The following is a 17,120-nucleotide window of genomic DNA, read 5'->3' as shown; positions in this document are numbered from 1 at the left end:
ATTATTAAAGTATGAAAACAAGATGGCATATAAATACAGAGGTATAAATGTTTAGATCTATGTGTCTAATAGGGAAAGTAGTTTATTCTGATGTCCCATAAGGCATCTTGAAGGTACCTTAGACAAAACAATTAGAAGGGACTCCCCGGAAAATTGGATCCTTAAGGTGCTATCTGGGACATGTTTGGGCCAAAATATTCTTGCATTTATTATTGAGTATTCCCAAAATTCACTTTATGACCCTATAGATTTATAAAAATTTTCTGAGAAAAATATATTTAATTCAAAAATAACATTTAGCATAGGCATTAAAAAAGATCAGGAATGCCAGTAAATTAGATAATGTAGATGAAATCACCAAATTCCTAAAACACACAAACTATCTATACTGACTCAAGAAGAATTAGAAGATCTCAAAAGATAAGCAAGAAGTAAAGATATCAAATCAGTGCTCAAAAACCTCCCAATCAAGAAATCATAATGCCAGATGGCTTCATTGGTGAATTAAAAAAAAAAATTCTAAAAATAATTAATACCAGTCCTGCTCAAACTCTTCCAAAGAACTGAATAGGAGGAGATGCTTCTTAACTCATTCTACAATGCGATCCATCACCCTAATACCAAAGCCAGATAAAGATAACACAAGAAAAGAAAACTGCAGAATATATAAATATAGGTGTAAAATTCCTCAACAAAATACTAACAGACCAAACCCAGCAACACGTTAAAAGAGTTACATACTGCAGTCAACTGAAATTTATCGCAGGTATGCAAAAGTAGTTCAGAATAAGAAAATCAATCAATTAGTGTATAACTCCACACTGACAGAATATGAAGGGGAAAAACACATCAGCATCTCAATAGACATTGAAAAGGCATTTGACAAAATTTGGCACCCTTCTTGTTAAAAACACTAAAAAAATTAGGATTAGAAAGAAATTTCTTCAACATGATAAAGAGCGTATATGAAAAATACATTTCTAATGTTATACTCAATGGTGAATGACCACAAGCAGTACCTCTAAGATCAAGAATAAGTCAAGGACACCCACTGTCACCACTGTTATGTAGTAATTGTATTTGAAATCCTAGTTAGAGCAATTAGGCAAGAAAAGAAATAAAACATATTCAAATTCGAAAGGAAGAAGTAAAACTATCCCTACTTGTGAATGGCATGATCTTATATAGAGAGAGACAATCCTGTTAAATCCACAACAAAGCTACTAGAGCTAATAAATTGAGTGAGATGGCAGGGTAAATAATCAACCTGAAAAAATCAGTAGTAATGATTTACAGATTCAACACAATTCCAACTAAAATTCCAACAGTCTTCTTTGCAGAAATGGAAAAGCCAATCAAATTTATGTGAAGTGATTTGGGCCCTGAATAGCCAAAAACATCTTGAAAAAGAAGAATGAAGTTGGAGGACTCACACTTCCCAATTTTAAAACTTATTAAAAGCTACAGTAATCCAAACAGTATGGTATTGGCCCAAGGACAGACATAATGGAATTGAATTGAGAGTTCAGAAATAGACTTTTACATCTATAACCAGTTGATTTTGACAAGGGTACAAAGTCCACTCAATGGAGAAAGAATAATCTCTTCAACATATGGTGCTGAGAAAACTGTATTTTCATATGCAAAGGAATGTAGGTGGGCCCTACCTCACTCCATATATAAAAATTAACTCAAAATGTATCAATGACTAAATATAAGAGCCAGAACTATAAAACTCCTAGAAGAAAATTCAGGGAAGCATCTGTTTTAGTTTCCTAGGCTGCTCAAGTGATTACCATGAAATGGGTTGTCTCAAAATGGCAATTTATTAGCTTTTAATTTTGAGACTGGAAGAATGTCCAAATCAAAGCATCATCAAGGCAATACTTTTTCCCCAAAGACTGTGGCATTTTTGGTTTGACTGCCTTCAATCCTTGGCTCCACTGTCACATGACAAGACATATGGCAGCATCTGCTGGTCTCTTCCTTCTCTTCCTGGTCCTGTTGCTACACCTTCTTGCTTCTTGTGGCTCTTTTTTTCTCTGTCTGAATTTCATTCTTTTATAAAGTTATTCCAGTAACTGAATTTAGACCCATCCTGATTGAGGTGGGACACATCTTAACTGAAGTAGCCTCACCAAAATGTCCTACCTATAATGGCTTTACATGTACAAGATAGACTAAATTTAAGAACATGTTTTCTGGGGTATATACAGCTTTAGAACCCACCATAGCATGGTGTATTAGGCAATGGTTTCTTGGGTTTTAGACCAAAAGCACTAGCAACAACAACAGCAGCAACAAAAATAGATAAATGGGACGTCATCAAAATGAAAAACTTTTGTACATCAAAGGACTTCATCATGAAAGTAAAAAGACAGCCTACAGAATGGGGAAAATATCTGGAAACGACGTATCTGGTAAGGGTTTACTCTTCAGCATTTAAATGGAAAATAAGTGTTGGAGGGAATGTGAAGAAACAGGAACACTCATTCATTGTTGGGAATGTGAAATGGTGCAGCTGCTGTGGAAAAGTTTGGCAGTTCCTCATAAAGCTAAAGATAGAATTAGCATGTATATCAGTGTACTGGTTAAGTTCATGAGTCAGTTTGTCTAGGTTGTGGTGTCCAGTTGTTTGGTCAAGCAAGCACTGGCCTGATTGTGAGGATAGTTTGTGGATTTAAATCAGGACTAAGTTGATCACATATATGGCTGATTACATTTGCAAGCAACTGAGGAGCTTGCCTTCAGCAATGAGAGGAGACTCAAGATTCATCCAATCAGTTGAAGGCCTTGAAGAGAGAACTGATGATTTTAGGAATCAGAAGAAAGGATTTTCATCTCTATTTCAGCCAGCCAGTTTCTGGGAAATTTATTGAAAACCTTCAGTTCCCAGCTTGTGGCTTGCCTCGTGGAATTTGAACTTGCCTATCCCTACGGTCACGTGAGCCAATTCCTATAATAAATCTCATAATATTTACATTATGTAGATCCATCCCCTACTGGTTCTGTTTTTGTGAAAAACCCTGATTAATATACCTGACAATCCTACTTTTAGGTATATATCCCAAAGAATTGAAAGTAGGAACTTGAACAGATATTTTCACACTGATGTTCATAGCAGCATTTTGCACAGTTGCCCAAAGAAAGAAACAACCCAAATGTCCGTCAACAGGTGAATAGCTAAACAAAAATGTGGTATTTACATGCGGTGAAATATTTTTCAGTGATTAAGAGGAATGAAGTACTGCTATGTGAAGACAACATAGATGAACCTTGAAGACATCATATTGAGTGAAATAAGACAGACACAGAAGGTTAAATATTGTATGTTCTCACTTGTAGGAAATTATTAGAATAAGCAGGCAGATTCATAGATTCAGAAGCTAGAATACAGGTTATCAGGGGCTGGGGTAAAGATGGGGAATGGGAAGTTAATGCTTAATTGGTAAAGAGTTTCTGTTTGAGATGATGGAATAGTTTTGGTAATGGATGGTGGTCATGGCAGCACAACTTATGAATGTAATTAACATTGCTGAAGTATGTATTTGAATGTGCTTAAAGTCACATATATGTGTTACTAGAGTAAAAAAAAAATTTTAAACCTGTAAGACTATACAATACAATTAGTGAGCCCTAATGTAAACTATGGATTATAATTAATATAGCACAATTATAACTGTATAGTTCTACTACACTAATGCAAAGTGTTAATGATAGGGAAAACTGTGTGTGTGAGGGAAGGTATGTAGGAACTCAGTATAATTTTTTTTGTAAATTTACAACTTTTCTAATAAAAAAATTTAATTAAAAAAAGATCAAGCTGTGAAGAAGGCTAATTTAAAGAAAATCTTAGTGTTAACACTATGCAAGGTTATGATAGTGGTAAACTGGTGCTCTTTGATTCAGGTGTGTCATTACCGTGATACTATTATTGTCAAAGTAAAAAAATATAAAGCATGGACTTACAAAAGTTTGTGAAGCCTCAATGAACATTTTGATCGTAATTTTCAAGTTTGGAGGTTGGAGTCAGCAAGTTAGCACGTTCTTAATATAACATTTTGAGTGTGAATCTTTGAGCTGTGCAGATAACTACCTTTCAATTTTTTGTTTAAACACAAAACTGTATCATGCTGGTAATTCTCTTTTAATTTCAGAAGACACTGTGTTTTTTGTTTTTCAGTGTTGAAAATGAGCCCATGTGCACAAGTCAGAAAAAAGAAAATGTACTTTCACCAGAAGCAATAAAGGTATAGTTTTTAGCTATTATTTTCTGTTTAGCAAATATTTTCCTTCATTTGTGTTCATGCTTTATCTTTTAGATTCTGTCATCTCCTTTTGCATTTCCAAATGAGTGTCATATTATTACCGTATTTAGAAAGGCAGTCCATTTCTCATGTATCTGTGTATCATGGGGGCAAAAATGTAACACTGACTGCAAAGGGAGTTTAGTGAGTTGTGTTCTTATCCCAGCTCTCTGATAACTAGTCATTTGGCCTTTGTTTTAGGCTTGTCACAGAGTTGTCTAACTTGTAATGGATTATGTGAACACCATGGTCACTTTTCCCTAGAAAGTTCTTTGATTTATGTCATGTTTTCTGAAATGTTGCTGACAACTAGTAGTGCTTTTGAGGGTAGAAGTTAATATGTTCTTACATGTCATTGCTCTTTGATGGATATGTTGGTCCACTCACATAGGAATTGACTTTCTTTGCTTCTACAAGACAAGAATGAAAAGTACATAAGCTACACACCCACCTAGACAATTTTTGATGAGTGGTTTAGTATCATTGAAACTCAATAAACTTTGCCACATTTCTTTTTAACTCATTAGTGACTTTCTAGAAATTAGAGTTTTGTGTCGTTTGGTAATGTGAGGCCAAATATGTAATCAAGTTTTGGCAGCTGTCCTGTGTTCACAGAATTTGGTACCAGTTCCTTTTTTCATGTTTTGTGATGTCAAAGGAAAGCCTGTATTTTTCAAGGGTTTCAGGGTAAATTTGCTTAGTCAATGGAAGGACCAGAAAATCATCTGAATTCTTCATTACAGATGAGGGTCCTTTTCAGTCATTTGAAAATTATATAAAGCCCAATTACATTAAAATATAGTGTCTTAGTTTCCTCTGGCTGTCATAACAGGGTGCCATAAACTGGATGGCTTGAAACAACAGAAATTTGTTCTCTCTCAGTTCTTGGAACTAAAAACCCACAATCAAGGTGTTGGCAGGGTCATGCTTCTGGCAAGTCTGTTCCATGTGTCTCTCCTGGCTTCTGGTGGTAGCTTGCTGGCATAAGTGCCATTCTCTGCCTCATCTTCACATGCCATTCTCCCCTCTTATCTATGTCCGGTTCGCCCTCTTTTTATAAGGGCACTAGGCATATTGGATTAGGGCACACCCCAATCCAGTTTAGCCTTATCTTAACTAATTACATCTTCAGAGACCCAATTTCCAAATACCATCGTACTCACAGAACTGCGAGCTAGGACTTGAGCATGTCTTTTTGCGGGACACAGTTCAATGTGTAAAATATGGTAAAGATAAAGTTGTTTTCTTAATTCTTACCTCCCCTATCATAGTAAACAATGCAAGTGTTTACTTTATTGAAAGAAAAAAAACAGTATTACCTTGCTTCCTTGCTCTTTCTTCATTTACTCCCTTTCCTCTTACAATTGGCTACTGTGTCCTGCTCCTAGGTGTTATAGCATCCCTCCTCTTCTGCAGAAGTCTCATGCAGCCTCCTCATTTACCACCTGATGGGCTCTATAGCTTTCTTCCTCAATTTCAGTTTTCAATATGTCTTGAGTTGCTGTACTGAGGCTTTTTACTTCTAATGCTATATGTACATGAGAGCCCCCTTGTTTTCCAGGTAGTATGTTATGTTGAAATCTCAAACTTCGATGTTTTCTTGACTATCAACCCATCATTCTATTTCTTAGCCCCTCATTGCCTCCATACCCCACCTTGACCTTCACCAAACCTTCTTAATCTCCTTGCTCCCCTCTCCTGTCTTGGTCTTTACTTATTTCCCTACTGAACCTTTATCTGATGGTCTGCTACTTTAGCTATACTCTCACTAAAAAACATTCAACCTTCAAAGTTGGAAAAATTCAGCCTCTCATTTTCAGTAGCCTTACCTTCTAGCTACAGAGATTTGCTCCAGGAAGTCACACCTTTGTAGTTTTTGTGCATTCACTATATATGTTTGGTGAGCAAATATAGTGGTTGGTCTCCATGCTAACCATCGTTTCTATCTGTTCTTAATATCTTGGTCTGAGTGCCTGGGATAATTTCATTTTGGGTTTGAGATTCCAGGTAAATGCCACTCATAATCATGAGACTGTTTCTCTTACTGTATGAGGTTACTTATACATGACCATGCTGCTTAACCCTTAATAAAATGAGCCCTAGTGTTTTTGCTGTATAACTGTTTCTTCCCTTTTGTAAACTGTTCATAGGATTTGTTCAACCTCTAACTATATAGACCCAGTTGCTCAGGGACCCAATTGTGCAAGACATCAAAACAAATATTTATTTTGATAATATCAGTTGTCAGCCCCATACCTTTAAAAAAAAAAAAAAGGCTAGTGTACTGATTTGAAACTATTGTGTACCCCAGAAAAGCCATGTTCTTTTAATCCAATTTTGTGGGGGCAGACCTATTGTTTGAGTAGGACCTGTTGATTAGGTTGTTTCCATGGAGGTGTGACCCACCCAATTATGGGTGGGACCTTTAGATTAGATGGAAATGTGACTCCATCTATTCAAGATGCGTCTTGATTGGTTTACTGGAGTTCTTTAAAAGGCGAAACGTTTTGGAGTAAGCTCAGAGCCGGTAGAGATGGAGACATTTGATGATGCTTGGAATGGCAACAGAGAGAGCAGATGCCTAGATATGAATGTTTGGAGATGTAGAAGGAAACTGCCCCAGGAGATGCCAGAAAGCCCAGAGGAGCTGAGAGAGCCATTTGAAAGCAGAAGCTGGGAGAGATGGACCAGGAGTCATCACCATGTGCCTTCCCATGGAACAGAAAATCCCTGGACATAATTGGCTTTTCTTGAGTGAAGTATCCTCTTGTTGATGCCTTAATGTGGACATATCCATGACCTTAGAACTGTAAACTTGTAATGTAATAAATCCCCTTTGTAAAAACCAATCCATTTCTGCACTCCAGCAGCATTAGCAAACTGAAACACTTAGCAGCAATATTTATTTTCTTGCTATTTTAAACAGTCTAAATTGAAGCTTTTTCTGTACCTAGTGGCATAATGCATGCCTTGCTTTCTTTTAATGGATCATTTTCTGAAATGTAGCACACCACAACTATTTTGACATTTCTTGTCATGGTTCCGTGTTATTAACCTGAATTTTATGATAATGCCTTCAGTGATAAGAAAAATAATACATAGCATTTTCCCTTTTGATTCTGAGTAGCAGATTTATTTGTAGTAAACATATTCTTTTGTGTATATTTTGTGTATTTGTCCTTGAGATACCAAATCAGGGTGTTGAAGGTTGTTTTTTATGAAGCAACTTTGAGCTATAAAAATTAATTTTACTTTAAAAAAATTAGAGACTATAGAAGCTTTATATTATCTTTGAACATCATTAGATTCTTATTAAAATATCACTTATATGCTATATGAATTTGGTTGTTTTGCTAAACATTGCTATCTCCTTCTAATACTTGCATCTACTGTTCCACTGGAATTTATGTTCGTTTTATATTGATTAGGTTTTTATACCTACCTAAAGGGGCTTCTACGTATTTAAGTCCACCTTCTACCATTATTTTTCTGTGGGGCCTACAGTCTTATCTTGTAGCCTCAGACTCTTGCTGCCTAAACACATCATACCATTTCATATCAACTTTTATTTAAAAGAGAGGGAAGGCATGGTATAGTACTCTGCTCCCTTTTGTCTGTTTCAGAGGAATATTTATACGTTTCTTCTTTCTAAGGCTAATTTTTAGTTTGCTAATGCTGCCAGAATACAATGTACCAGAAATGGGTTGACTTGTATAAAGGGGGTTTATTAAGTTATAAGTTTATAGTTGTAAGGCCATAAAAATGTCCAAACTAAGGCATCCAGAGAAGGCTACCTTCACTCAAGACAGGCTGATGGCATGGAGTCTCTGTTAGCTGGGAAGGCATTTGGCTGGCATCTGTTAGTTCTCTGGCTTCTGGTTTCATCAACTTCCCAGTGGGCATCTTCTTTCTGCATCTGCAAACATCTCTGACAGTGTTGGCTAAATGTGACTGCCAATGTCGGCTCTGAGCTTTACCAAAATGGTTCCCTTTTAAAGGATGCCAGTGAACAGGTTAGGACCCACCTTGAATGGGCAGGGTCGCATCTCCTTGGAAACCACCTAATCAAAAGGTCACACCTACAATTGGGTGGGTCACATGTTTGTGGAAACAACTTAATCAAAATGATCCTACCCTAAACAATAGGTCTGCCCCCTTAAGTGTGGATTAAGATTGAAAGAACATGGCTTTTCTGGGGTACACAACAGTCTCAAACCAGCAGAGCTAAACTCCCTAAAATCCCCTACCAGTGGTATTGATCTTACTTGACTGCTTTATCCTGCCATCTTCACTGGCTTTCCTCCATTTGCCTCAGATCTCTCTGTGTTCCTAAATGTATTAGGTCAAAACCAGTTTCTTTTTCCTTTTATGAGTCCATTTTCCTTCCACTCTCATCCACTGCATCCTACCTTTACCCCAAATTATCTTATAAAAATCTGTCTTACTCACTATTCATTTCCTAAATCTTTCTAATCTGGCCGTGTCCTGCCTCTACTCCGCTCAGATGTGGGAAACCTAATGCGTGCCTGGCACATATGTCATAGAGCCTCCATACGTAGCTTCTGAATGAGTGAAAGCCATTCCATGAAATCGGTACTTCTAAGGTCACGAGGGGCCTCTTGCTGACTGCATTTAGTGGACTTTTCTTAGTTCTTATCCTATTTAATCATTGAAACACTTGATTTTCTAAGTCTTGTTCTCTTTTTAGAAATTTCCTTTTTCATCTTTGTGTCTATGATGTTGTACTCTTTTGCTTCGATTCCTACCCTGGACATTTTCTTCGCTGATTGTGTTCTGGCTAAATTATTTTTCATGTACATATTTCTCAAAGTCCTTAACCCTCCTCAATGCCAGTCTTCTAGTGTTATATCTTCCAGTCTTATGTTTTCAACTTTTGGCTCCCAGATCTCTACCTGGCCTCCCTTTTGAGCTCCAGACTTGGTTATCAGTGTTGCAGACATTTCCAAATGGATATCCCCCTGGTACCTCAAATTCATTGTGCCCCAAAGTCTTAATATGTTTGGAGACATTCTGTAGTTTTTAATTTGATGGTGGTAGTGGAAAGTAAAGAAGAACATCAGACTATTTAGAATACAGGAAGGGCCCTGGGGTCCAGCCACTCCATTTGGAAATTTTCAATCAGATCTTTACTTTTTTTTTTTTTTTTTTTACATGGGCAGGCACCAGGAATCGAACCCGGGTCCTCTGGCATGGCAGGCGAGCATTCTTACCTGCTGAGCCACCGTGGCCTGCCCCAGATCTTTACTTTTAATCCCAAGTCTCAAATTGCCATACATGGTACCTGGTGTCTCCAATTCCTGACTTATCTCAGGTTGTATGTATAATGGATTCCTTCTTCAGTGATCAGAATTTCTCTGCAGACTTTGGTGGAAGCGTCCTCTGATCAGATCCCTTGCCTCCATCTGTCTTTGTCTTCTAAACTTTTCTGAAATCTCTTATTTATTAATGTATGTTCTCTTCCTTTCTTAGTATTTATTTACTTATACTTTTTAAAAAAATTCCTTTACAGTCAGTAAAAAAAATCCTTTTAAAAAAATAAAAGAATGTGGCCGTCCATTTTCAGAAATGAATTATGTGCTAAATAAAATAAATTAATTCTGGGCCTTAGATTCTACAACCTATGCCTAAATAAAGGGATGAGTATTAGGCTTGGTCTCAGTAGGTTGGCAAATGTTTTATATCTAATTCTTGTCCCATTTTAGAATTGCTACACATGACTAATGATACGACTTTGGTGACAGGTCTGACTTCTTTTAAGAGGCAGTGGTTGATAGTTGCCTTTGATATTCCTGTGGATTAGCCTTTAAAACCTGGGAGTATCAATCTACTGCATATCAATATCAATTATATGTGATTCATAATGTTTAACTTAATCTTATAAGTAAGTCAGCTACCACAAAGAACTATGCACCTTTTTCTTGTGGCCACTGTTTTTTAATTAATATGTAGAAATGGAAGAGTTATAACTTAACAAGATACTTTTATTGAAGAAAAATGGTCACTAATTATTCTTTACATTAATTCCTACACTGAAAATACAGTATTATTTAGTAAGATGACTAGATTAAGTTTATGCATCCATTCCTATTTTGATTTTGAGTAACCCTTCTTTAATTCATCCTTTTCAACTCATTCTCAGGCAGAGATGAAATGGCAGTCAAATATAAATGCATGAAATTGTTTCTTGGTTAGGGAAAAATAAGTTACAAATTTTTTTGGTGGATTATACTCAATAAATGTTTGATATACTTTTTCTCAGTGATGCAGATAGTAGCAGCAATGCAGCATCAATTTAATATAAAGGCTTTCAAACTAATCTTTTCAAATGGAGAAACATGTTTTTCAATTATAATTGTACTTGGAAAGATAAAGGAGTGACCCCTTCTTGATAAAGGGGAATGAGTTGCCTGGAGCTTTCAGGTCAGCCATTGTTCTCTCCCTCTACCACCCATTCCACCTCCTCAAAACAATATGAAAATTACATGTGTGTGATCAAAAGAACACAGTCTTTGAAATCAGACGGATGTGAGCTTAAATCCCAGCTTTTCCATGCGGTAGCTTTGTAATCTTGGGGGAATTTACTCTGAGCCTTGGTTTACTGATCTTTACAGGGGCTAGTCAACCCTTATTTGATAGGCTTTTTTTTGGACTTAACTAAGATAACATGTAAAGCACTGCACAATGCCTGGCATAAAGTAAGCGCTTATAAAATAGTTGCCTTCTTGCCGAATAAAGTTTGGCTAAAACTTAGAAATTACTGCTTTGAAATGGTGACTTATTTTGGGTGAGCAGTTTGTAGAAATCACTACTAGGAACATGATTCTGTAAAACATTTGAAAAGAAGGCATACATGTTGGCAAAGTTTTTATTTTTGTAGGCTATTAAGAGTAGATTATTACTGTTCTTGGCTTCCAGTTACCACCTCCAAATACACATTATTGGGTGTCCTGTAGTTTATTGAACTTGCCTTTTGACTGTTTCTGTAAAGACATTAGTGTTATCAGGTTGTTTGAAATGGAGATTGTGCTGTGTATCATTGTGCTAGCCAGATGACTGAAGGACTGCCAGAGCTTAACCTATCAGTGTGACTTGTGTCAGACTGGGACCCTGATATCTCACAGTTCTTGGATATTGAGTGTATTGTTTGATTTGTAGCAACTCCAACCAGTTGAGGACCTGGCCTGGTACCCACCTTGGGGTATGATGGAATGAGTACCTTATCAAATGGAGATTGAGTACGTCAGTCATGTACATACTCCAGACGTTTGTTTTCCTCTACTCAAAAACAGTGATAAAATTTGCCTATTCTGCATGTCTCCACAGAGGCTAGCTGTTGATTCAGAAAGCTCCCAGAGAATCAAAAGCATTTATTATTTTGGCCAGTGTTTTCTCTGGAGAAGTGTTTGTGCCATACTAGCAAGGAAAGACTTTTCCTCAACTTTTGTCTGTTCTCTTTTTTTCTTGCTTTATATACCTGCCTTGGTTGATTTGGTTTCTACTTATAATTTTTCCTGTTACAAAACCCACATGACTTTCTGTAGCCCAGTGTGTTCCTCTGAGCTTTAGGGGGCATAGAGCCGGTTCTTTCATGTACCTTTTCACCTGGATTGCATTGAGTATGAAATTCAGTATACTCAAAGTTGAGCCCATTGCATTAAAAAAATTTTTTTATTGAATGATATAACGTATATACAAAGCAAAGAAAGAAAAAAACAATAGTTTTCAAAGCACTCTTCAACATGTAGTTACAGGACAGATCCCAGAGTTTGTCATGGGCTAACATACCATCCTCTCAGGTTTTCCCTTCTAGCTGCTCCAGATTATAGGAGGCTAAAAGGAATAAATATTTTTTTTATCATCACAAATGACTTTATTTTTCTTTTTCGTGAAAAATAACATATATACAAAAAAGCAATAAATTTTAAGCACAGCACAGCAATTACTTGTAGAACAGATTTCAGAGAGTTTGGAATGGGTTACAATTCCACAATTTTAGGTTTTTACTTCTAGCTGCTCTAAGATACTAGAGATTAAAAGAAATATCAATTTAATGATTCAGCAATCAAATTCATTTGTTAAATCTTAACTTCTTTGTATAGCTCTACCAGTACCTTTGATCTTTCTATCCCATTCTTTAGGGGTATTTGGAGCCCATTGCATTTTATCTATCTTTCTTTTACTTCTATATTCCCTATCCCAGTAAAAGGTACCACCAATTACCCATTCTTGACAACTGGAATGATTGTCTACAATTTTGTTTCTTTCCCCATTACCATCATTTGAAAACCTCTCAGTAGCCCTTTCCTCTTATCATGTATCTATCCTCCTTATTGCTTTATACCTCAGATTTTTTTTATTTTGTAGTAATTTTCACTTATATGTTTGTTTGTTTTTTTCTGTGATGCTTATGATGGATGACTCTCATGAGTTACCAGTGATTAAAGGCATTTATTTGGTAGAGTACTATTAATTATATCCCTTTATCAGAAATTATATTGAGATGATAAAAACAGTGAAAATAGCACCACAGATGTAGGCTTGGTTCTATTCTTAATTATTTTTAAATAGCAAATTAAAACTTTTAATTAAAAGTTAGTTAAAAAGCTGAAGTTTTGTAACTAATTTAGTAACAAATTTAAATTGTCTACTTTTATTTATTTGCTAATGATTGTTACACTGACTAATTTTTTTGCATTTTTAATTAGAGTAGTTGTAGGTGTACAGAAAAATCATGGGTAAAATCATGGATAGACTTCCCATATATCACCCTATTGTTAATACCTTACATTAGTTTGGTACATTTGTTATAATTGTTATAATATAAAGAATTTTTATAATTGTACAAATAACTATAGTCCATCTTTTATAATAGGGTTCATTCACTGCATTGTACACTCCTGTTTTTTTTTAATTTTTATTCTAATAACATACATACAACTTAAAATATCCCCTTGTAACCACATCAAATATATGAATCAGTACTGCTAATTACATTCACAGTGTTGAGCTACTGTCACCACCATGCATTACCAAAACTTTACAATCAGCCCAAACAGAAACTCTCTACAACTTAAGCATTAACTTCCCAGTACCAAATTATTTTTCACACCTCAGAACTAATCATAGTGCCCTGGTTGTGAACTACATTTTTGTTGTTTTGTCAGCCACGCCCGGCTTGGGCAAGACAGAAGAATTTATGGCTTACCTGCCTCACCTGTTCTCATTTTTGGGGGGGGGAAATAATTCTCTGATGAAAATGTAGCATCACCTTTCAAGCCAAATTGCTTTAGCAATAGGGCTATAGATAGTTCATCATCGCAGTTTACCATTAATTGTAAAATCCATTTATTGAAAAATATTGCTGATGCAAATATGTGTCAGTAGTCACTGTGGAACTGTTCAGATCCATAAACTAAATCCATTATGAAGGTAAAGAGTGATTTTGATTTAAGTGTTTAGCATGATGTACTATAACCAACTCAAAATAGTAATAATAGACTGATGAGGGATTTTCCTCAAAATTGAAGTAATTTTAGCTATTGGTGGTGGCAGATTTGCCAAGTAATATGTGGAAGCCATAGTAGTAGAATTCAAGCTAGTATTGTGTACTAAGCCGCTGGTTTTAGTTTCTGAATGCCAAATTTTAGTAACTGTCCATAATTAGGTAAAAGTCTTCCTCACGATGAAAGCATGTGAAATTCTGTGCCTTTCACCCTGTGGAGAGGAGGGAAGCATAGGGTATCAGGGATGCCCATTGGGAGAACTTATATGCAGTTTTCTTTTTGAAAAATGTGAGGTCTACAGGTATTTTCCAGATGAAGAGGACAAGTGATAGTGGTCTCAGCAGCAGGAATAGTGTTGTGCAAAGACACAGTAGGGAGAGAGTGGAAGGCAGGGAGGAAGAGAGAAGGAGCAAGATTGAATGAGAATGCATATGGCGGTGGTAGGCACTACAAGCATTTATATGTAGAATATGAATGTGACTGGCAAGAGATGAGATTGGAAAAGGGCACAAGGGCTAGATCCATGAAGACCTTTTAATGCCTTGTTTTAGGGAATTTGGATTTATTTTTGTATTCATCATCATGATCATTTTTAGAATATTTACATCACTCCAGAAAAAGAAATAAAATACCAAATGAAAAATCCGATACATGCTATACTCCTTACTCCCCCCTCTAATATTGCACTCTACCCAATTTTATTTTTACCCCTTAGCCCCTTTTAGTATTTATTTTTTTATTTTGTCCTTATTTTTTACTCATTTGTCCATACCATGGATCAAGGGAGCATCAGACAAAGGTTTTCACAATCACATGGTCACGTTGTAAAAACTATATAAACAGTCGTCTTCAAGAATCAAGGGTACTTGGGACACAGTGCAGCGGTTTCAGGTACTTCCTTCCAGCCACTCCAACACACCATAAACTAAAAACGGATATCTGTATAATGTATAAGAATAACTCCAGGATAACCTCTTGACTCTGAAATCTCTCAACCACTGAAACTTTGTCTTGTCTCATTTCTCTCTTTCCCCCTTTGGTCAAGACAGTTTTCTCAATCCTTTTGATGCTGGGTGCTGCATTATTCCCAGGAATCATGTCCCACATTGCCAGGGAGATTTACACTCCTGGGAGTCACTTCCTATGTAGTAGGAAGGACAGTGAGTTTACCTGCCAAGTTGGCTTAGAAGAGAGAGGCCACATCTGAGCAATGAGAGAGTGACTCATAGGTATAAGTATAAGTAGAGTCAGCTTCTCCTTTCAGGAAAAAGTTTGGATAGGGGTGAGCCCCAAGATCTAGGGATCCATTGGTTGTCCCCACTGCTTGTGAGAATATCAGGAATTCCCCAGTATAGAAGTTTAATATTTCCTCCTTTTTCCCTAGTCCCCCATGGGGACTTTGCAAATGCTATTTTATTCTCTGCCCAAATTACTCTGGGATGTATTGGGGTAAAACACTAATCTGTTAACCTAACAAGATCTCATGCTCAATTTAAGATTCCATGTAATTATGGTGTTAGAATAAACTGACCATACAAATTAAATTAGATAATGCAGTACCCAAAAAAGCAACAGTGAATAGCTACATCTTTCTCCACATTTTTTCAAGCACTTTTATCTCTCTGTTCATTATTAGTTTTATTCTTACTTCATACAATCCAACCTAAGCGAAAAATCAATGGTTCCTGATATAATTGTATAGCCATGACTTCGTTCATCACCACAATCTATATGAGGGCATTTCCTCTTCTTTCACAAAGAATTCCAGACCTCTCCTCTATATCCTCTGCTTATTGACATTTAGTTTTGGCATATTGCCTTTGTTATATTCCGTGGAAGCATATTACAGTGTTACTGTTAGCTGTAGATTTTAGCTTGCCTTGATTGTATTTGTTCCTATTTTTAACACCTTGCAATGTTGACATTCATTTATTCTCCCTCATGTAAAAACATTCTTTTGTTTGTGCATTTAATCACCATCATTGTCCACTCTAGGCATTCCTAAATTATCCCATCTCAGTATTTATCCTCGTTTTTACTTCTGGTGTCTTACATGCCCCCAGCCCTTCTCCCATAACCACACTCATGCTCAGCTTCAATCAGTGTACTTTTATTATTGTGTTACCATCAAATAGTATTGTGCTATCCATTTCTGAGTCTTTACAGTCAGTCCTGTTGGGCATTCTGTACTCCTTCAACACCAAATGCCCAAATCTCTACCTGAAAATCTTCTCATAACCTGTGTTCTTAACTTTAACTCTCGAAGTTCACTCATTAATGTTAGTTCATATTAGTGAACTCATACAATATTTTTCCTATTGTTTCTGGCTAATTTTACTCAGCATAATGTCCTCAAAGCTCATTCATGTTGTTATATGCTTCATGACTTTATTCTGTTGTACAGCTGCATAATATTCCATCATGTGCATGTACCACAACTTGTTTAGCCACTTGTTTGTTGGTGGACATTTGGCCTGTTTCCACTCTTCACACTCATTACTAACGCCAGTATAAACATCAGTGTGCAAATGTCTGTTTCTGTCCTTGCCTTCATTTCCTCTGAATATATACCTAGTAATGGGATTGCTGGATCATATGGCAGTTCTATACTTAGCTTCCAGAGGAACCACCAAACTGCCTTCCAGAGCAGTTGCACCATTCTAAATTCCCACTAACAGTGAATAAGTATGCCTTTTTCTGCACATCCTCTCCAGCATTTGTCATTTTCTGTGTTTTTTTTGATACTCGCCATTCTGGTGAATATGAGAAGATATCTCATTGCGGGTTTTTTTTTTTTTTAACTTTTTTTTTTATTGTGAAATATATCATATATACAAAAAAGCAATACATTTCCAAGTACATTTTAACCAGTAGTTATGGAACAGATTTTAAAGTTTGGTATGGGTTACAGTTCCATGATTTTTCATTTTTTCTTCTAGCCACTCCAAGACACTGGAGACCAACAGAATATAATTATAATAACTCAGCACTCATACTCATTTGTTAAATCCTGCCTTCTCTGTATAACTCCACCATAATCTTTGATCTTTTTCCCACTCTTTAGGAGTATTTGTGCTATTCCCATTCTAATTTTTTCATGTTAGGAGGGCCTGTCAATAATATGGGATAGGGGGATGAAACTAGTTGATGCTCTGTTGAGGTCTGGCCCCTCTGCATTTCAGGACTTATCTGGTCCAGGGTCCCATTTGGAGATTGTAGGTTTTGGAAAGTTACCCTAGTGCATGGGACCTTTGTAGAATATTATGTAATACTTCAGGTATTCTTTAGG

At 36.3% G+C, this 17,120-nt stretch overlaps 1 protein-coding gene across 2 annotated transcripts in view; it reads left to right on the top strand.

Moving 5' to 3' along the window:
• CRYBG3 (crystallin beta-gamma domain containing 3) overlaps positions 1-17,120 on the top strand; it is a 130,981-nt gene that overhangs the window by 16,883 nt on the left and 96,978 nt on the right. For both annotated transcript variants that reach the window (XM_077118641.1, XM_077118642.1), the window contains one exon: positions 4,184-4,250. In XM_077118641.1, the coding sequence (XP_076974756.1) occupies positions 4,184-4,250 (67 nt within the window). The remainder of the gene's footprint in view (positions 1-4,183; positions 4,251-17,120) is intronic.

The sequence above is a fragment of the Tamandua tetradactyla genome, chromosome 10 (assembly GCF_023851605.1).
Source record: "Tamandua tetradactyla isolate mTamTet1 chromosome 10, mTamTet1.pri, whole genome shotgun sequence".
Classification (NCBI taxonomy): Eukaryota; Metazoa; Chordata; class Mammalia; order Pilosa; family Myrmecophagidae; genus Tamandua; species Tamandua tetradactyla.
This window is presented reverse-complemented; position numbering and strand designations above follow the sequence as displayed.